Source organism: Phyllostomus hastatus, unplaced genomic scaffold, assembly GCF_019186645.2.
Source record: "Phyllostomus hastatus isolate PE091 unplaced genomic scaffold, TTU_PhHast_1.1 phas_contig_86, whole genome shotgun sequence".
In the NCBI taxonomy this organism is placed as follows: domain Eukaryota; kingdom Metazoa; phylum Chordata; class Mammalia; order Chiroptera; family Phyllostomidae; genus Phyllostomus; species Phyllostomus hastatus.
The window spans coordinates 33,796,894-33,819,735 of record NW_025333977.1 but is presented as its reverse complement, the minus strand read 5'-3'; the positions used below and the strand labels follow the sequence as shown (position 1 = coordinate 33,819,735).

Genomic DNA, 22,842 nt, shown 5'->3' with positions numbered 1-22,842 from the left:
ACTTTAGTTAAAAAACAAACAAACAAACAAACAAAAAACAGGCAGGTGGACCAGACTTGGCCCGTGGGCCGTACTTTACCAACCAACCTATGCTATAAATGAGTTATCACCCTAAAGCACGCAGAACTGCCTTCACTGTTCACATACCAGAGATGTCCACCACACCCACACTTTTCTAAATGGCACCTGCATCTCCCAACCCCCAATGCCTAGGAGACAAGGCACCTCCCAAGTTACAGTAGGCATCTGACACAAAAGCTATCTATGTACCCATATATGCTGACCAGCTACCAGAGCTGAGGACAGTTCACAATTCCTTATACATGGTTAGTCATAAATACAGCTTATAAAGTAAGGAAATAATGTCAAAAGAAAACTTAGAATAAACTGAACCAAGTACCTCTTTTCACTCCTTACTGGACATAGAGGCCCCCTTGTTTCAACAACTCTATCTGTGAGGACAGTAAAGAAAAAATAAGGTCTCTTTTTTATTAATCAATATATAGCTAGAATTTCAACTTAATTTTCAAAGTATCAAGACACTGACTTACATTGAAATGTTAGAATAATTTCCAAACAGTAGCCTCCTTACAAATCAAGCTGCTTAAAAATGTGTAAATCGCTTTCTTCTTTAAATATAATCTTTAGTGTAAACTAGCTGATATCTGCTCATTTGGTAAACTACCACTTAGTGGACAGCAAGTAGATAAATGCAAGAAAATTAATATAAGGAATATAAAGAAATTAATTTTAGGCTTACAAAATATGTACTAGTACTACTACACATAGAAGCTAGGAATAATAACCAAGAGGTATTCTATTAATCTGCTTCATCTTAAAATAACTTTTTTACTAACCTACTGGTACTGGGTAAACTAGTCAATGCCCTGGGGTCTGATAAAGTGTTAAGGTTTGGTATACCATCTTTCACAAGTATGTCATTTTTCAATTTCATACGCACATGAACTAAGTTCAGTATATTAAGACAGGGATAAATCGGGAAACTCACATTGTTTTGGAACAAACTGAGTTGTTCTGACTCCATGACTCTGATCTTCTCCCCAGCCTTTGGTCTTTAGTGTATCCATGTGACATCTTTGAGAACTTGGAAACAAAAAGTGAAGACATTCAGATACAAAAGAAAAATCTACCGTAAATACTCATTACCTCTGACAAGTTTCTCCAAACAGAAGTTACCAATTATCCTGAATCATCAAATTACAAGAGGATGCACCCTGATCAGTGTGGCTCAGTTGGTTGGGTGCCAATGTTTCTCACACATTGATGCTTCTCACCCTCTTTCTCCCTCCCTTCCCCTCTCTTTAAAAATAAATAAATAAATAAAATCTTTAAACAAAATTATGAGAGGATGCAACACAGCACCAACTGAGACTAGGATAAAAAGAGTCTAATACTGATTCTAATATTTCAGACAAGTTACTAACCTCCAGTTCTATTTGTAAAACTGCATGTTCTCAATCCCCAGCAACACCTTGACTGAAAAATCTTGTGTGATAAAACTCAAGTTAAAAGATGCAAAATTTTGCATAATACACTGAAATGGATCTTTAAACAACAGGTTAAAAGCAGGAATGTTAAAAGCAAAATAGGTTGTCATGACAAAACCAATAGTTCATGAAGTACTCTGCTACTTTCAACAGTGGCTATTCAAAACAGAGAAAATATTAGCATTCTGACTGACTTCACTAAGGTAATTAAAATTTTAAAAGTTGACCCCTGGCTGGCGTAGCTCAGTGGATTGAGTGCGGGCTGCGAACCAAAGTGTCGCAGGTTCGATTCCCAGTCAGGGTACATGCCTGGGTTGCAGGCCATGACCCCCAGCAACCCCACATTGATGTTTCTCTCTCTCTCTCTCTCTCTCTTTCTCCCTCCCTTCCCTCTCTAAAAAATAAAATAAAATCTTAAAAAAAAATTTAAAAGTTCACAACCAAAATTAAAATTCCCCAACATATATTCCTTTGTTATTTCTGCACTCAACAAACTAGACAGTCTTGTGACTTTTTCACCTTCAATTTGCTGTTACATAATTTCTGGGACACCACTCTGTGTATGCTCACTTGTTGAAATAATCAAGTATACCTCAATACTGACCTCACATATCTTTTGTCCCCTTTTTACAAGTGAATATAAAGCCAGACATCAACTCCTTCTTTTTTTTTAAGATTTTATTTATTTATTTTTAGGCAGAGGGGAAGGGAGGGAAGGAGAGAAACATTAATGTGTGGTTGCCTCTCACATGCCCCCCACGGGGGACCTGCCCTGGCCAGCAACCCAGGCATGTGCCCTGACTGGGAATCGAACCAGCAACGCTTTGGTTCGCAGGCCCATGCTCAATCCACTGAGCCACACCAGCCAGGGCAGTCAATTCCTTCTGTCATTCTCATCTATTTGCTCAAATCATTAGAGTATTTAATTAACAAGGAGTCTTCTAAGAAAAACTTCTTATGACCTGGGCAACTTTGATCTTATCTCTAAAGTGGAAGGTTTCCAATTGTGCTTAAGATGCATCCATTAAGATGCCTCAGGAACTTTGTGTATCTAGAAGAGGAGGGAAGAAGGGGAGGGAAGGAGGGAGGAACAAACAGGAGAGGAGAACAGGGAGAAAGAGAGGCAGAGAGACAGAGATTATGGGAAATGTGTATATTGGGGAGGTTAGAAAAACTCTCTGCTTCCTGATTTCAACCAGTGATTTCACTTTTCTATATCAGAGTTTCAAGTAAGAGTACACTTGAACAAAGAATTCGAAAGCTAACAGAAAACTGTATTTTGCATAAACACTATTCTATATAATCTACTAGTAGATATAATTTGTTCAGACAAATTACAGGGCTGGTTCTCTCAATGTTAATCTCTTTTCTCCCACAAAACCCTTCCTACCAATTTCCTCTCCAAAAACAAGAGAAAAGATGTCTGGCAAAGCATTGCTCTTGTCAGCTCCTCTTTACCTGTGATGAGGTGATATTACAGGAGGAACAGGGTTTCCATGAACACCTTCTTTAAGTCGTTCCAATAACCTTCGGTACTTCTCTCTTTCCTCTTTTTGAACACCCTAAATAAAAGAACGGCATGTTGGATAACTTCTAGCACATTAAACATACGATTAAATCACAAGCAAAGACTTAATAGGTCATAGGTGTGTTTCATTCCTCAGCACAGTGCTTTTTAAGTTTCTTTAAATTAATTACTTTATAAACTGAAAAGAAAATTCCAAAAACCTGGCCTTTTGAAAAACTGAATCAACAATCTAAAGCTAGGTAGGGCTATTCCTTTAGATGGGCCACTCACTCCAGCCCACATCACTCATTTACATCATCTCCTAGACTTTGGATGCATCTGAGTTTTTGGCAGCAGAACTAGGTTAACCATAAAACAACTCAGTGGAGATAATCCACTTGCATTTCCAGAACATTAAGCTTCCAAAATGTAACTGGTTTCACCCAAGTCACCGAGGATGTTGTGTGGCCAGATGCAACAAATACCCTTTCAGCCTTGGTATTACCTGACCTCTTTCTTCAGCATCTTACCCTAGTGACTGCTCCTTGCCTTCCTGGACAATACACTCTCCTGATTTCTTCTTACCTTCTCAGTCTCCACTACAGATTATTTCTTCTTCTGCCTGCCCAAAATGTCAGTGGTCCTCCCCATTATCTCTTCTTATACTACACACTCTCCCTGAATATCTCAGCTCCCTTGATTTATATAATACCAATAAGATGAAGATTCAGGAATGTTTCTCTAACCCTGCCTTCCTCTCAAAACTCTATGGGCCAGGTCACTTTGCATGTTCCACAGGCACTTTAAACAATGTCCAAAACTGAAGTCACTATAACTTCCCCCTAAACATCCAGGGTATCTTGGTCAGTGGTACATATTTATCCAAGATTGTAATCTGGGTCTCAGGCTCTTCCTGCTAATTTTATATTACGCTTAAACAATGAATATGCCCTTGCTAATATTGCCTTTTAATATTTCAAGAATATATCCTGTGTATACCCTTTATGTGCTCAGTCTCATTTCTTATTTCTCATCTAAGAGGCACTGAAGCCTACTTTATGACACCTCTCCTTAAATCCTCTCCATTCCTCTCTCTGCCTACCTCTGTTTGTTCAGTACCACTATTTATGTGTAAGATCCTAGAGGACAGAACCATATTTTATTCAATTCAAACTGCTGACCACGGGCACCCAAACAAGCATATCTAAGATGAGCAAAACCAAGTGGCTGAGAAAACCACAGGTGATGGTCCTGGGGAATGCCAGATACAGGAATAATTCTAAATGCCCCTGGACTAAGTGAAGACTTCAAAAGGAAAGTGAAGAGAAAGCTCGTTGATGAAGATATGCTAAGTGCCCAGGAAAGGGAAGGAAGGAGCAGACAAATACACCACCTGACTTCTCTTACTTACTCAGTTATTACAGCGTACAAAAGAAACAAGTTAGAACAATTCAGGCACCCAAATAGAATCTATAATCTTATCTCTTCCTAATATGACTTCTTTTTATTTCTTATAGTAAAAATATTCTGGAAATTGACTAAATCACACATATATAGAACATCTCTAGAAGGCTACATACAAGTTTCAGAGTCAAACAGGGTGGCAGGGCCAGGTATGGAAGTGAGACTGTGAAATTTATAGTCACTGTACATCCTTTTATACCTTTTAGATTTTGTACCATAGTACATACATTACTTATCCCCCCAGAAATTGATGAAATGGTTTTCAAAAGAGATCAGGCTAGAAAGGCTTACCTCCTCCACAGTACAATGGGGACGCCTTAGACCCTTGCCACCCTCTTCAGTAATCATGTCTCTTGTGACCTGTTCTTGAGGTTTCCACGTTAAGGAACTCTCTGGATTGCTTCTACTATGGCGGCGGCCACCTGGTCTTCTGTTATAGCCTTCTGAGTTTAAAGTAAAACTGAGAGACAGAAAAGAATTTTTTAATTTATCACCAAATTGCTTAAATTGCTGGAATCTAAGCCTCAGACCATTCTGTGTTAGGCTTCCCAGACTAAGCTTGTTGTCAAGTCAGACAGCTAACATTCACAAAAGTTAGATGCATCTCTAGAGTAGAGGGCACCCCAGAACTGCACTAAGGAATGTCTATTCCCAGTCACCAGGGCTGCCACATAAAAGCCTCTGCCTTCTTCCTCAAGTTCAGTTTTCTACCCCCAGCTCTGAAATTAGCTCCCCTACTTCACCTACCCTCCCCTAGTACTGCACTTATCCTTCACTCACTTGGAATTATTGATGTCTGTAGCCCACACCAAACTTTAAATTCCATGAAAACAGGAGCTATATCCTTTTATCACTGTATCCTAGAACATGATCTAAGTGAAAAGACACTCAATACTGCCTTGGCTGGTGTGGCTCAGTGGACTGCGCACCGGCCTGCAGACCGAAAGGTTACCGGTTTGATTCCCAGTCAGGGCATATGCCTGGGTTGCAGGCCAGGTCCCGGGTAGGGGGTGTGGAAGAGGCCACCACACATTGTTCTTTCCTCTCTCCCTCCCTTCCCCTCTCTCTGGGAAAAACAAAAACAAAAACAAAAAACAAAAAACAAACCCAAACAACAACAACAACAACAACAAAAAAACACCCAACACTCAATACCGGCTGAATGCTAAGTTAATTAATGTAAATTAACGTGTGCTGAGCCCCAATCTAGCCATCATTACTGGTGAAAGAGCCTGTCTCTCCTGCCATTACCAATAATGGGATGCACTGACATTATACCTTCTGGACTGATGTTTTAAAAAGGATACACCATGTATATATTTTTTATAAAAGAAGCTGCATAATCTAGCCCTGGCTGCTGTGGCTCAGTGGACTAAGCACGGCCTATGAATTGAAAGGTTGCTGGTTCAATTCCCAGTCAGGGCACTTGCCTGGGTTTCAGGCCAGGTCCCAAGTAGGGGGCGTGCGGAGGTAACCAATTGAACAATGATTCTCTCACACACTGATGATTCTCTCCCCCGCCAAAAAATAAATAAAAATAAAATCTTTAAAAAAGAAAAAGTCGCATGATCTAAAACAAATAATGAATCAAGATCAGACAAAATTGAAGAACATTCTACAAATATTTTATGCAGGGTGGGGCAAAAGTAGATTTATAGTCTGAGTATGTGCAATAGTTTATTCTTGTATAATTATTTATTAGTTTTATTATTGTATTATTTTCTATAGGAACAACTGTACATCTACTTTTGCCCCATCCTATACCCTTTAAAAATATCCATGCTATTATGGAACTAGAAAGCATTATGCTAAGTGAAATAAGCCAGGCAGTGAAAGACAAATACCATATGATCTCACCTTTAACAGGAACCTAAACAACAACACAAACAAACAAGCAAAATATAACCAAAGGTACTGAAAGAGAGAACAGGCTGACAGTGACCAGAGGGGAGAGGGAAGGGAATTTCAGGGGAAAAAGGGAAGGGTTTACAGGAACAAATATAAAGGACACATGGACGAAAACTTGGGGGGGGGGGGGTGCGGGGAATGGGAGGGAGGTGGGGAGGAATGGGAGGGTGGGCTGGGATGGGAGTAAAAGACAGAAAACTGTACTTGAACGATTAAAATAAAATTTAAAAAAATATACCCATGCTATTAAAGACAAAGTCTGAGGAGTTGTTCCAGATTAAAGGAGACTAACAAGACATGAAAATTAAATGTAATACATGGTCCTACACTGAATTGTGGACCAGAAAAAAAAAGTAATTACTATTATGGATAAATTTGAATAAGATTATAAAATAGCATTATATTACATTTTCTGATTTTTATAAATATATGATTATGTAAGTAAATTTCCTATCTTTTTAAAAATTTTTATTTATTATTTTTAGAGAGAAGGGAAAGAGAAGGAGAGAAACACCAATGTGTGGTTGCCCCTCACATGCCCCCAACAGGGGACCCGGCTGACAGCCCAGGCATGTGTCCCAACTGGGAATAGAACTAGTGATCCCTTAGTTCGCAGGTCAGCACCCAATCCACCAATCCACATCACCCAGGGCTAAATATCCTTATTCTCAAGAAATAAACACAAACACACTCAAGTACTTATAATTAAAATGTCTTAAGTCTAAGACTCTCAAATGGTTCAGAAAAAAATATTATGTATGCATGACAGAAAATGATAAAGAAATCAGCAAAATGATAACTGGTGGATCTGGGTCAAGTAAAGACAAAATACATGAAGCAAAAACTGATACAATTGGGCAAAAAAATAAACAAGTCCACAATTACAGTAGGAAATATCAATACCCCTTGTTCATTAATCAATAAAAAAGTAGACAGAAAACCAGTAAGACCTGTAAAATACCACAAACTTGAGCTGACATTTATTACACTCCACTCAGCAAAAGCAAAACACACATTCTTTTCAAATGCACGCTGGATATGACCCTATGAAACATGTTATAATTTAAAAGACCCGAAACCATACCAAGTATACTCTCTGACCATAATGGAATTAAACTAAATAACAGAAAGACTGCTAGTTTAATTATTTAGTTTAATTCTCTGGAAAGTCCCAAATATTTGGATATTAAACAACAGACTTCTATACTTCAAGATCACTGGTTCAAGAGGAAGTAAAACAGAAATTAGAAAATATTTTTAAATTGAATAAAAATTAAAACCAATTATTTCAAAATGTGTAGGATACAGCTAAGCGATGCTTATAGAAAACAATTATAGCATTAAATGCTTAGAGAAGTTCACCTCCAAATATTTAAATATGTATCTCCCAAAAACCAGGGCATCTTTTACATAACCATGATATAATCATCAAATCCAGGCACTTTAGCAGTAATGCAATATGTAACATGTAGGTCATATTTAAATTTCTCTGAAGATATTAAAAATGCCCTCCACAGCAATTTCCCCCTATCCTGAATCCAGTGCAGGAGCCATATTGCATTTGGTTGTCATGTATCTTCAATCTCCTCTGAACTGAAACTGGTTTTCAGCCTTTCCTCATCTTTATGATGAAGAATACGGCCCTTAGCCCTGGCTGGCATAGCTCAGTGGATTAAGCGTGGGCTGTGAACCAAAGTATCGCAGGTTCAATTCCCAGCCAGGGCACATGCCTGGGTTGCAGGCCACGGCCCCCAGCACATTGATGTTTCTCTCTCTCTCTCTTTCTCCTTCCCTTCCCTCTCTAAAAATAAATAAATAAATCTTTAAAAAAAAAGGAAGAAGAAAAAAAAGAATACAGGCCTTAATCAGTTTTCTCATTCTTAGATTCACATTATTGACTTTGCAGGAGTACGAATTAACTGATGATGTCCTTCTCAGTGCAATAAATCTGGAGGCCATGTCTGTTTGTCTTCACTGTGGGTTGCCTTTAACTTTGTTCCTTTGGTTAAGGTGGTGTCAAGCAGATTTCTTAAAAGTTACTATCTTTCTCTTTGTAATTAACAAGTAATTTGTGGGGAAACATTTTGGTTTTATATAAATATCGAATATCTCATCAAACTTTTACTTGCTAACTAACTTGAGCTCAATTAATTCCTATATGTATCAATTACTACGACAGTTACAAAATGGTGATCTTCTAATTGTACCATCCCCGCTACACTTACTAGTGGCATCCTGCTATAAAAATCTTTCCCTCCCACAGTACATACTTATCAGCACCTGTATTCCTTCCTGTCTTTATTCATTTTAAAATTGCCCCCAATTTGGCCAGTGGAAGCCCCTTCAAGTTTCCTTCTGTGCTGTGGGAACATGTCCCCAGTTTCTGAGCACTCCTTTAATTTCTGGCACAGGATGTTCCGAACACATTTTGCATTTTCTTTTCTATTTGTACGATCAACCATTTATCCAACTCCAGAGAGCCCTAGTTTTTAGTGAGTGTCCCATCCTCAAATATGAGTGGACAGCCAAGGATTACCAGGTATTTGAATAAAGACTCTAAGATGAAAGTAAACCAAAAATAAACCAAAGCAGAGAGTGAATTCAGAGGAAGCAGACAAAGTAGAGAAGAAATTTACAAATAATTAACAGTTTTAGAGAGATAATAAAAGACAGTGCATCCTTACAATAAGAACAAGATGCCTGGAGAAAGAAAAACCATGGGGAGTAGGGAGTAGGAGGATGCTTACAACTTAAAAGCTATGAAGCACCCCTGGCTGGCGTAGCTCAGTGGATTGAGCACAGGCTGCGAATCAAACCATCACAAGTTCGATTCCCAGTCAGGGCACATGCCTGGGTTGCAGGCCACAGCCCCCAGCAACCGCACATTGATGTTTCTCTCTCTCTCTCTCTTTCTCCCTCCCTTCTCTCTCTAAAAGTAAATAAACAAAATCTCAAAAGAGCTATGGAGCATCTCCCTGCCAAAAAATCAGTAAAAGATTTTTTTTAAGGGCAAGGATAACAACAAAAAGAGAATATGCTTAAAATTAGATCAATCCAAAAGGTCTAACATCCAAGCAGTAGAAATTCTAGAAAGCGCAAACACAAAAAGAAGAAAATTACTAATAAAATGAGAGCAGTTCAGTGTATGAAAATTCATCAAGCTAGACACATGATTTCTGCAGGCACACTATACTTTAAAAAGTTTAGAAGTGAATGACAATTGTTTTTCAAAAGGTTTTCAAAATCAGATGCTATGAGCATATAAAATGGCAGAAAAAACAACAAGTTCAAGTTTCTCACTAGCTGTACAATATTCAGTAAGCCACTAAAAAAGAGTATTTATATAATGAGATTACATAATAGAGTAAGAGTAAGAATGCTTCGCTAGCAGGAGTGAGCCCCTAGTAAGTGCCAAGTTCCCATTTAAAGAAGGCAGAGTTTAACACTTACCCAAAGGAAGGCAGGACTCTTCGAGGCTGATCGCGAGTTACTGTCACTCTGATCTTTGGATAGTCACTTATTCCATTAGGAGATTTATTACCTATTTTAAAAATGCATTTGTAATGGTAAAAAAGTAAATAAATAAAAACAAAACAATTACGAACAGCCTGCATTAGAAAAAAACCAAACTAACTGTGTGATCAGTCTACATTGCAGAACTACATGTCGTATTTTTTTCAAGTTATATTACTTACACAGCCCAGAGGTCTAGGACAAACTTCGTCAAGTTAAAGGAAAAGTAATAGCGCTTAGTTTGTCTTTGATCTCAGATAAACAATACACATGCAAACTTTTCTAGTTTTGCTTGCTGGGACCAATAAGAGGCATGAAGAATGCAATGATTACAAACCCCCCCCCATAATCTAATCAAACTGAGTAATAAATTTGTCAAATTATTTCTTCTTCCCAAGAAAACAAAAGTATTTTCAAGTGAAAACCTGCCATGTGTTACTACATTTCATCAGAAGCTTCTAATACCTGTTAGATGGCTACAATACTTCAAAAAATTGTAACCAAATTTCCATCAGCTACATTTTCTGCTGGAGCCATTTATAGGGGCTTGGACTCCCTGAGGACTCCAAAATACAACAGAAAAAACCTGAAAATCTTTTCATAAGTACATAACAGCAAAACCTAAACTAATCTGAATTCATTTGTCTGCAAAACCTGAGTAGAGCCAATGTTTAATCCCAATGGATATTTTTAAATAATAGTCAATAAACACAATATATCTAAAATAGGATAAATTCAAAATCCCCAAACACATTTCTAAGGGTTTCATATTAGAGACTGCAGACTTCTTTCTGTAAGAAACCTGCCCCTGGAAATAACTGTGCTTGCTTCTCTGACTAGGCTATACGAACTTACAGAAATAGAGTGCCAGTACCTCAGGCACAAGATAAATCTACCATCCCTTCCATATATCAATTTTAATGGTAAATAATTTTAAACATTTATATATTCAAACAATATAAATAGATTATAAAATTTAATTTGTATTAACTTTTAAAATAAGATTCAAGACTTCAAAAAAGTATCATCTCTGTCCCAGGTCCCTTAGAACGAGATTCTCAGACTCAAGGGTACACATTTCCTTTCCTTTCCCTTCCTCTGCCACCAGAGGCACTTTACTTTAAAAGCCTGTTTGAGAAGCACTGCTCGAAGGTTTTTATCATGTCCTTAGCTTCTTCCACTTTCGAATTCTGAACCCACAACTTCTCTAAAAGCTCTTTTCCCCTTCCTTTCAAACTCTACAAACCCACCTGCCTGGCAGGGATCACACCATTTTCAGGACTCTGACTTCTTCCTATTCTCCCACCAGAGCATAATGTACAGAACACTCAGTAATTACATTTAAATTCCAGGGTATGGGTGACATAGAGGTTCCCAATCCATAAAAGCTATGAGAACCTCAGACTTCTCCTCAATCAGATGATGTCCCTCAAAGGCAGAGTTTTACTATTTTTATTATTGCTATTTGTTTTGTTATTAAAGGTTTTATTATTTTATTATTTCTGATAACTTAGCACAGTGCCTGCCACAGAGTGAACTCTCAGGAAATGTTTGTGTTTTTTGTTTATTTTGTTTTGTAATGAATGAAACTTGGTCTAAGTCACATTAAGGACACTGATAATATAAATAGAAAACACAGTAAATTCAAAGACAATTCTAAAGGAAAGCTATGTTTTTTAGAATGATAGAATGTCTGTGTTTTCATCCCAACCCAAATAAGTGTTTTCCTTTCATTTTCTCAAAACTCAGAAAAAAAGAAAGCAGGAGGAGATGGGGGAAACAGAAGTATTTTTGACCAACTTACCCAGTTTCAGCATGTTGTTCCAGGATCCGGAACCTGTCAGTTCACAAGATGAAGAGTTCGCAAATACCTTAAAATCAAATAGAATGATCTCTATAGTACATAATTTTATAATTTAAGTTTCTAATAGAAAACAAACCATTCTATTGATAATTTAGCTAGCTCACAGAAAAGAAATACCATCAATAAAACCCGAGGTTTGATTTGCAAAGACTCACAAATGGTGTAAAAAAATAGCAATTCCAGGGTCTTCAAACATACTTATTATTTAGTAATTAGGCTCTTTATATATATTTTTAAGTATGTAATTTCTTAACTTCTAATATTTTGCCCTTTATACCAAGACTAACAAAGACATGAACATTTCTGGAAAGAAAACATTGTATACATTAATTCCTAAAATGAGAGCATTTCCCCAATTTAATTTTAATGATTAAGTACAAAAGTCAGTAACCCCAACAAAGCCCCAGCCCCACTGACCTCTCCTGAAGGGGCTGCATTCCGTGTTCCGTTACAAGCAGAAGCTACCATGGGCTTTGTGGTCAGCTGGAGTGGGATTCCAAGTAAGCTGGCAGCATTATAGAGACTGTTTTTCACTTGGTGAATAAAGCAATCTAGAACATGTAATATAGATCACATACAAATTACATATACATATAAGTACAAAGTATTAAACTTCAGGCAAAACATAAGATTGTATCTGTAAAAAGGTTTTTCAATTTTTATTAGGAGTCCCATTTTTAATCATTGAAATAAAAAGGTATCTGTAAAAAAGTTTTTCTCCTACTTGAATAACTGGAATTCCAGCACTGTGATTTTTAAAAAGATTTTATTTATTTTAACAGAGGGGAAGGAGGGAGAGAGAGAGGAAGAGAAACATCAATGTGTGGTCGCCTCTCACACACCCCTCACTGGGGACCTGGCCTGCAGCCCAGGCATGTGCCCTGACTGGGAATCGAATCAGTGACCCTTTGGATCACAGGCCAGCAATCAATCCACTGAGCCATGCCAGCCAGGGCCCAGCACTGTGATTTTTGGGGTTGTTTTTTTTTTTTTGGTAAAATATCTGTGAAACTACAAAAATATGAAACCATCAGTTTAACAAATCACTCACTGATTCACACACAGAAAAGTCCTGAAACAAAAACTTCCAAGCAATGAGTTCTCCTGAATATACAAAAAGAAATCTATACCCAAGAGACAGAAGCATAACTTAACAACATGGAGCTTATAGTCACTATGTATGGCAGACTCCTACAGGAAATACACTTACTCCCTGGTCTGTCCTTACTTCCAGGGCAGGTAACAATACAGTTGTCCTAAACAACTAATTATTAAGTGCCTATTGTATTTTGGCTACACCCAGGTTAGAAATTAGTAAAGTATTAAGATATACAATTCTGGGCCCTGGCTGGCATAGCTCAGTGGATTGAGCACAGGCTGCAAACCAAAGCATCGCAGGTTTGATTCCCAGTCAGGGCACATGCTTGGGTTGCTGGCCAGGTCCCCAGTGGGGGTCACATGAGAAGCAACCACACATTGATGTTTCTCTCTCTCTCTTTCTCCCTCCCTTCCCCTCCCTAAAAATAAATCAATAAAATCTTTTTTTTAAATATTGTGCTATTTTGTAATTTTTATTTTTTTTTAGATTTTATTTATTTATTTTTAGAGAGGGAAGGGGGGAGAGGGGGGGAGAGAGAGAGAGAGAGAGAGAGAGAGAGAGAGAGAAACATCAATGTGCAGTTGCTGGGGGCCATGGCCTGCAACCCAGGCATGTGCCCTGACTGAGAATCGAATCTGCGACACTTCGGTTCGCAGCCTGCGCTCAATCCACTGAGCTACACCAGCCAGGGCAAATAAATAAAATCTTTAAAATAAAAAGTAAAATAAAATGAAGATATATAATTCTTAAACATCTATGATAAAACAAAGCTATCCCTCTACCAGAGATGTGTTGGAAGATCTCAGACTCACCCCTCCCTGCCAATCAAACATGAAGTTTACAAAATAAGTAAATAGCCCTGGATGGTGTGGCTCAGTGGATTCAGCACTGGCCCATGAACCCAAAGGCTGTCAATTCAATTTCCAGTCAGGGCACAAGTCTGAGTTGTGGACCAGGTTCCCATTTGGGGGTGTGTTGAGAGGCAACCGATGGATGTATCTCTCACACATTGATGTTTCTCTCTTTCTCCCTCCCTTACCCTCTCTCTAAAGTAAATAAAATCTTTTTAAAAAAATAAGGAAATAAACATGGGGGAGGGGCCCAACTTCCTCCTTTTCTCACTGTCCCTTTCTTACTTCCTACATTGATCACTTATTTTCTACAATTTCTTTTCTATGTCCTAATTAAGGGTATTCTAAAGCACCAGTTGAAAAGATCATCATTTCAGCCACATTCTGCCCTAGAGAAAATAGTCTGAAGTTGAAATGATGGCTTTTAGAACACATAAGACAAAATATTTTACAGAAAGGGAATAATTTAAACAGCAGGGAAAATGTGATGGCTGGGTAAAACAGAATCCAATCTGAAGTAATCTGTAACTAGAAAGCAGTTAACAGAATGAAAGTTTGCAAATAACCTGTTTCTTATTTTAGGAATTAGAAAGAATTCCAGGTTATCCCTCTAACAATGTTGAGCTTTACATGGGAGAAAAAGAGCTTTAAGGTTGATGCTTAACCCACAGATAGTCATCCAAACCCAGAAGAAAAGAGGTACTCCTCTTAACAACACAGTTAAATAGTGGACACTAAAAAGTAATGCATTATTTATTTTCCCATAAATTTTGTCAAAATCTGAGCATGCCCAAGATTATGTCAAAAGTTTTCACTGACTGGGGAAAAAAGGCAAGGGGGGGGGGGTTTATCTCATCTATAAAATGGGGATAAGACCACTTATTTTCCTGAGACTAAACAAAGTAGATCTCATAAAATCCCCTTCTTCTATAAATCATGAGCCTGAAATTCTAAGGCCCTCCCCTTCCTTTCTTTTACCCTTCCTAAAAAGCAACCAAGAGTTGTAGTGCTTGTTATAGTAGCCAGCAGCCACATGTAAGCTACCTAAGCTTCAAGTTAACTAAAGTTCAATTCAGTTCCTAGGTCTCACTAACCCCACTTTAAGTGCTCAGAAGCCATCCTGGCACACAGTTCTATTGAAGAGCACTGCTATAAATCTCTACAAATTCTGCCAGTAAGTATTACCTCTGCTACTCACTGCTTCCCCTGTGCCTTAGGTTCCCTTCCAGTTTTCTACTCATGGAAATCACATAGGAAGAGACCCTTAACACAGAAGTCTATAAAATGGATGATTGAAAAAATTATTTCAGGAAACTTCTGTAATTTCACTGTCAATGGTTTTTGTTCTGTTTTTTATCACATACCATTATTTATTTATATTTTTCTGTAAAATTGACTCACTTTTTTCTGCTAAACAAATGTATTTGGAAGGAAACTTTTTAAAAATTTCAATTACAGTTTACATTCAATATCATTCTGTATTAGTTTCACATGTACAGCACAGTGGCTTTAAAAATGTGTAGTTTACAGAGTTAGTCCCTGATATTTCAAGTAACCACCTGGCCCCACACACAGTTATTAAGATACATATTCCTTATGCTATTAATTTAATTTATATCTCTGTGACTATTCTGTAACTACCAATTTGTATGTGCTTAGAGAGGGGAAGGGAAGGACACAGGTAGAGAGAGAAACATCACTCAGTTGCCTCTGGCATGCACCAGCCTGGGGACCAAACCTACAACCCAGTCTTGTGCCCTTGGCCTACAGGACGCTGATTCAACCAACTGAGCCACACTGGCTCAATCCCTTTGCCTTTTTTACCCAGTCCCCTCCCTCCCTCCCCTCTGGCAACAATCTGTCTCTTCTCTGTATCTGTGTGTCTGTTTCTATTTTGTTTGTTCTTTAGAGTCCACATAAGTGAAACCATACTGTATTTGTCTTTCTCTGTCTGACTTATTTCACTTAGCATAACACCCTCGAGGTCCATCCATGATGTCACAAATGTTAAGACTTCATTCTTTTTTTGTGGCCAAGTAGTATTCCATCATATAAATGCACCAAAGTTTTTTTTATCCACTTGTCTATTGATGGACACTTGGGCTACTTCCATATCTTGGCTACTATAAATAATGCTTCAATCAACATGGGTGTGTCTATATTCCATTGAGTTAGTGCTTTGGGTTTCTTTGGATAATTTTATATTACTACCGTGAATGTAAAACAACATTGTTTGCCTTTGAAACACTGCCCTAGCCTGTGTGGCTCAGTTGGTTGGATCATCATCCCATAAACCAAAAAGCTGTGGGTTTGATTCCAGGTTAGGGGCACATACCTAGGTTGCAGTTCAGTCCCCTGGTCAGGGCACATGCAAAAGGCAACCGATCAATGTTTCTCTCTCACATCAATGTTCCTCTCTCTCTGTCCCTCCTTCACCCTCTCTCTCTAATAGCAATGAAAAAATGTGCCCTGGCTGGTGTGGCTCAGTGGGCTGAATGGCAGCCTGTTTGTTAATCAGGGGGTCACTGGTTCAATTCCTGGTAGGGGCACATGCCTGGGTTGCAGGCCAGGTCCCGGGGGGTTGGGGGGAGAGACACAAGAGGCAACCACACATTGATGTTTCTCTCCCCCTCTTTCTCCCTTCCCCTCTCTGAAAATATTTTTAAAAAATAAAAATAAAAACAATAAAAAAATGTTCTCAGGTGAAGAATAAAAAAAGGAAAGAAATGAAAACACAACAGATTATGTTCTAGTTGACCCTTGAATAACAAAGGTTCAAACTGTGCAGTTCCACTTACACTCAGATTTTTTCAATACTGTAAATGTGTTTTCCTCATGATGTTCTTTTCTTTAGCTTACCTTATTGTAAGAATACAGCACATAATATATATGATACACGTTAATCAACTATTTATCAGTAAGACTTCCAATCAACGTAAGTGGTTAAATTAGTTTGGGGAAGTCCAGAGTTATATATGGATTTTCACCTTCCTGGGGCAGTCAATTCCTCTAACCCCCATGTTGTTCAAAGGTTGTGTTAGACAAGTATCAAAGACCAACTACACATTCAACCACGATTTGCTCCTTAAAATAATCAGAAATTTAGAACAACTGAAAAGATTACAACTTTTTTAGCATACAACATAATTCAAATGTTATTTAATATTATGAACATAGTACCTCCTAAATCATTTCCTGACTGGTATTTACCCTGTGCTTTGGGAAATATCATCCTAATGAATTTGGATATTCCTGGCATTCAAAGTGTTGCACAATTTGACCTCTTTCGCTAACTTTTTTCCCTAAGTTCTCTTCACTAGTGCCTCAATAGCACAACTTCCCAATCCTTTCCCTCTCCCTAGAAAGCTTTTCCTTCCCTTGTTCTCTGCTGACATCCTATCCATCCTTCAAGATCCATCTCACATACTAGCTCCTTCATCGAATATTCAGAGACTATTAACTAGCTGAAAACTGGACAGTATTTTGTTACTACCTTTCTTATCTCATTACCATAGTCTCATTGACATTGGTATTATTTATGTGCTTTTCTTATATTCCCCACTATATAATCATATACCTTTATAACTGTAAGGTTTTTAAAATAGAGATCCTGTCTTCTTATTTTTGTATTTCCTGTAGAACCTAAGTCAGCACTTAGTAAGAGTGCTAAGTACTCATTAGATTTAAATGAAATCTTAACACAGACATGCCCACTCTTCACTACCACGTCTGCAGGTACATCCAAATTCACATGCATTTTTGAAAAGAGGAAAGTAGTATTATAGTATTCCATTATGCCTTTTCCCTTTGCTATAGTTTTATTCTCTTCTATCAAATGATCTCTAGCCCTTCAGATTGTAAGGAAGAAGGAAATAAACAATTTGGGGCAACACATTAGACTGGTTCACTCACCTATCTGAACCAGGTGACAGTTTGAAGTAGTTTTTACAATGTTTTCTCCTAAAATTTAAAGGGCAACTTTTCTTTATAGGAAGAATTTTAGAATTTTAGAATGTATATTTTTAGAATGTATATTTTTCAAAAAGCTTTAAGAAAATGTATATTAAACCTATAAGGCTTATCTATCTGGAAGGACACATAATCCCCTGGTAAAAGCAGTTACATCCAGAAAAGATAACTGAGTAGATAAAGAACAGGAAAGAGACTTACTTTTCACTTTGTATGCTTTTTACCTTTTGAATTCTGTTACATGCATATAGTTTTCCTATTAAAATACTAATTTTTACATGGGGGCGAGGTGGCAAGTGGTGAAGGCGATGGACTGCTGCTAAAACACTAATTTTTAAAGTTAATATTCAATACCTAATCTTGGTCTTTTGGCTGGTATTTCATCAGTGTCCACTGTGGATAGCGAAGTGCTAAAAAAAGAGAAGAAATTAAAAATGTATATACAGATATGCACGCGCACACACACACCCATTTCTGTAAGTAAGCTTAGTGTTTATGAGACACACTTTTCTCTATCCACTCTGCCATAAAATGAGATCAAACCGAGGTTTTAAAAAAGAATGCTACTCCATAGTAGGACTTAACCATATCATTTCAACTAGTTGAGAAAGCCCAAAACTCCCTACTATATAGTAATCTGTAGTCTAGCTAAAGTACAAACTTGAAACCGGCCAGAAGCCATTTGGCTTAGTAAATTAACAGAGGTAAGGGCCCAGGTTCTTCTCTCAGGCAATGACTTAAAAATAACGAATAATTTCCTTTTGAAAGATGATACCCCCAACCCTGGAGGAGTAGCCCAGTTGGTTAGAGTGTCATCCTGATGTACCAAGGTTGTGGGTTCAATTCCCAATCAGGTCACATACAAGAATCAACCAATGAATGTATAAGTGAAACAATACATTGATACCTCTCTCTCTCTAAAAATCAGTAAATTAAAAAAAACAAAACAGTTTTAAAAAAAGATGACATTTTGAAAGATAGTTCTTAGCCAGAAAAGCTGTTATATATTTAACTGCACTTTTTGGAAACAGTGGTAATGAAGAAATTGAAAACTCAGAAGTTATTGGACCTATATCTCAACAATGTTAAAGGTTCATGGTACACTAATAATCACCTTTTTTATTTTTATTTTTTTACTGACACTATTACAGATGTCCTCATTTGCCCTTCTCCACCCATAATCACCTTTCTGAAGATGATTGTGATTGGTCTTATTTACAAAAAATGAACGGAATAAATCCCAGGAATATACCATTCAGGTCATTATTTTAAACATCCCAACAAGACCTCCTGGCTTCATTTTGACTGAAAAATGGCTTACCTTGAGAAGAGCTGTTTTTGATTAAGGATGTGTGGTGAGAACAGGGTTTTCATCTCCAAACTAAAGTTTCCCTGACTAGCGGGGGATTCAAAGCAAAAAGAGAGGACAGGGGAGAGCAAACTCACATTCCTTTATTTAACAAATATGTATCAAGTATGTATCATGCACCAACCTCTGCACAAGGCCCTCTAAATACTATGTATATATAGTAAGCTTTATTCTATTACAAAATATTCTCAAATGATGCTTATATCAACCTTACAGAAAGGTAGAAAGGAAGACAGAGTTGAAACCTTGCTCTCTCTGGAACACATCAACAATCTATTTCTTTTTTCTTTTTTTAATTTTCAATGGAGGATATATTGATTTTAGAGGGAGAAGGAGAGAGAGAAAGACGGGGAGAGAGAGACCCCACTGGGAATGGAACCCACCACCTTTTGGTGTACAGGAGGATGCTTCAATCAACGAGCCAGCCAGCCAGGGTTCAACACTCTATTTCAACAATAATCTGCATTCTCAGATTCATATATTAATCATCTTATTCTCTCAAATTCCAAGAAACTACCCTTCAATGATCTTGAAGCTTAATAAAAGAAAAAGAAAGAAAATTTGATCTAAAAGCTTGGGGGGGAGGTGTATAGAATTGGTATGGTATTTTATACTCTCAATTAATTCTTAAGGAAGGGGGCTCACACTATAAATAATGGGACAGACCAAGGAATAAATGTTATGTAAGAACAAATTTTGGTTTCCCCAAAATTTTAGCTTCAAATATAGAATACTGATCTTTTTAAAGGAATGAAGTACCTTTTTTCCCTCATACGCTAATTCTAAAGGAAAGAACCACTCTCCCTACCTTTCTCCCCAAATACACACACACACACACACACACATAGTTGGACAGCTGTTTCAGAACAAGACAGCTACTGTCTTGGTGCTAAGAGGACAGTATTTGCAGCCAAAACGGCCTTGAGCAAGCTAGCTATCTAATTTCCCTTAACGGCAGTTATTGCCCAGATCACATATGGAAGTGTGCTTTGTAAGCAGTGAGCCAAAACAATTTTTTAGTTCTCAACCTAAGAGCGGCAAAGTATGATAAAGCCCCATTTATTAACAGGAAGCAGCATGGACTCCGACAAGAACATCAAAAATCCTAATCATTACCTGCCACTCCAAAGACAACTAGCTCCTTCCATCATCAGGAGCAGCATCCGTGCAGGATGAAGGAAGCTACTACGTCACCGGGACACCCGCGACCAGCACCTCTACCACCGCGGCCCAGCTACGCATTTGGGCTGAGTTTAGGCTGAGCCGGGCCTGCCTGGCTGGATCAGCGCTCTCGGCTGAGCCTGGGGTGGGGGAGGGGGACGGCGACAAACAGGCCCGCACTCAGCCCTCTCCCGGCTCACCTGTTCGAGCGTCGCCTCTTCAGGAGGGCCCGGGCAGGGGGCACCGGCCGGTCACAGAAGCGAAAAATGGTGCCGAGAATCCTAACCAGCCATTTGTACATACCAAGCCCAAGCAGCAGCGGCGGCCGACACACCCCGAGACACAAACCCCAGAGTTGTCGCCGCCGCTGCCGCTTTCGCCGTCTCAGCCACCACAGCCAAGGTTCAGTCGCCGACTTGTGACGCGATCTGAAGGCCCACAGATACAACGTCCCCAGGGCTACGGGAGGACCCCGCCTGCCACCGCTCTTGACGTCACCCCCTCCCGCCCCACCGGAAGACATCTTTGTCCCCCATCTACGCACGCGCAACCTAGCACCCACCTCCTCCGGGATGTCCCCAGCCCAATCATTGAAGAGACGAAAAGCGATGTGGGCGGGGTTTTCCCTTTAGTGGACCCAATCCTGAGACGGCTCGCGGGACAAGGCCCACCGGCTACCTGTGAGGCTTCTACATCAGGGAGGGAGCGCTCCGAGGGCCTGAAATATAGTTGGTACTGAGTAAATGTTTGAATACACAAAATATAGGTAGGTCAGGTTAATTGACAAATGTTTCTTATACTAGGAGTTCTCTATTTTGATTATACCTTGTACTTGACATGAACTGTAACCTTCATTTCTCTCAGCAACCACAGGCAATGGAGTCTTGTGCCCGTTTTTAATTAATAAAGAAATCGAGGTGTAGAGCTGTTAAGTAATCTGCCTAAAGTCACAAAGCTAGCTAGTGACTTGGCTGGAATTTGAACTGGGGTCTGAGAATCAGCGCCACACCCGCTCTAGAGGTCTACTGGTAGAGACGAGATTACAAATTACAAGACAATTGGCTGCTGTGATAAAGGTATATACAAAGTGCAGTAGGCACCAGAGAAAGGAAAACCACATGCAGGGGAAAAGGAAAGGGCCGAACTCCAGGAAGGCTTCACAGAAGCTTAAGAATTATAAGGCACCTGTGGCCTACTAGTAGCTACTAGTCCCCTCCCCTGGGCGGGCAGGGTGTGCTGTTAGTTACTCTCTGGTATCTAGAAGTCACATTTCTGGTTAATTATCAACAACAGTAAAAGTACCACCCTACTCAGCGATTTTAAAAAATCCAATCCCCACCCCCAGTGCTGGGAATCTTCACAGGTTTTCATACCCAAGTTCCTCCCAGACTGCACTTGATCCTTACCTGTAACTCAGTTAAGGCCAGACTTCCAGACTTGCTTTAACTTGAACACAGGCACTCCCCATTATAGCCTCATCCTTTGTTCAATAATCAGTGTTCTGGAATTCTGCTGCAAGCCACCCCCTGGAGTTCCAGAACCACTAGCTACCCACCTGTGGCTACTACCACTCTGGCTTGGGGGCAGGAGGCAGTTCTTACAGTATGGAAGCAAATCCTAAGTTGGACATAGGCCCCCTCCTTAATTTTCCAAAACACAGCTAACACCAAGATGTTACTGAAAGTTTGAGAATATTGTAATAGGAGGATTACAAAGCCTAGAAGATTTACAAGTGGCTATCACAAGTACAGCGTCTATAGTCCACTGGCTCCCAAGAGGACTCTCCTTCCCAAAGTCATCTCTCCACTCTTCTCAGCATCTTTTACAAACCACCAATAGAAAAGAATTTCCCCTCCACCTCGACCCCAACTTATTTCAGGCAGGACCACCAGTTAACTTATGACTAACGTTGGTAGTATTATGCAGAGCAGTTTAGCTAGTTTAGCTGTGTGCTAAATGTCCATTCCACTTTAAGAGTTGGTCTTTGCTTTTGCCAAACTAAGAACACCACTCAAGTATTGGGAAGAGATTCCCCAAAACAAAAGGGCAGTTTTCATTCAAAAAGTAAATCCCAAAACTACAAGCGGCTTTAGAACAGCAGATTCTCCCACGTTCTGGCCACCAAGATTTTAAAAATATGAGTATCAAGTCTCAGCACTCTAGTACAACACAACACATTTTTTCCTTCTTTTTCTGCCTCATCAGTAGCACCTGCACATACCCAATACTAAAATGTGGGTCACCCACTATGAAAGATGGAAACCTCAGTCTGAATCCCTGGGCCTAATCAGCAAATAGTATCTAAGTGTGTCAGTCCCTACCTCGGAAAATGTATACCCACTCTGTGTCCTCTTAATATCTCTAGTTGACCTTAGAAACAGAGGAAAGAAGGGGACTCAGCCTTACCATTGCTGCCGCCTGGGACTTCTCTGCCAGTTGATGCCTTTGCTGTCCTGTCGTCCATAATAGGGACATAAGCCACTGTCCATCCATTGGTCAAAGAATAAGATTATTCTTAACCCCAACCCCACCATTGCCACCGCCATTCCTGGACCCAGAAACTCGTTAGCTGGGGGCCAGAGAAGAATCCCAACGCCATGGGAAATAACAAGAACAATGAGATTTCTGC

General features: G+C 39.1%; 1 protein-coding gene across 4 annotated transcripts in view; it reads right to left on the bottom strand.

The window, feature by feature from the left end:
* Positions 1-20,662, bottom strand: part of SENP2 (SUMO specific peptidase 2) — a 36,841-nt gene extending 16,179 nt beyond the window's left edge. Inside the window, exons 1-9 of one of the 4 annotated variants that reach the window (XM_045851307.1) lie at positions 20,414-20,662; positions 18,038-18,093; positions 12,182-12,315; positions 11,705-11,771; positions 9,838-9,928; positions 4,771-4,939; positions 2,967-3,070; positions 1,010-1,104; positions 401-452 (exon numbers count right to left, since the gene is read on the bottom strand). In XM_045851307.1, the coding sequence (XP_045707263.1) occupies positions 401-452; positions 1,010-1,104; positions 2,967-3,070; positions 4,771-4,939; positions 9,838-9,928; positions 11,705-11,771; positions 12,182-12,315; positions 18,038-18,093; positions 20,414-20,514 (869 nt within the window). In that variant the 5' untranslated portion in view covers positions 20,515-20,662. The remainder of the gene's footprint in view (positions 1-400; positions 453-1,009; positions 1,105-2,966; positions 3,071-4,770; positions 4,940-9,837; positions 9,929-11,704; positions 11,772-12,181; positions 12,316-18,037; positions 18,094-20,413) is intronic. The other 3 variants (XM_045851309.1, XM_045851308.1, XM_045851310.1) reach the window with 3 other exon arrangements.
* Positions 20,663-22,842: the final 2,180 nt, after the last annotated feature.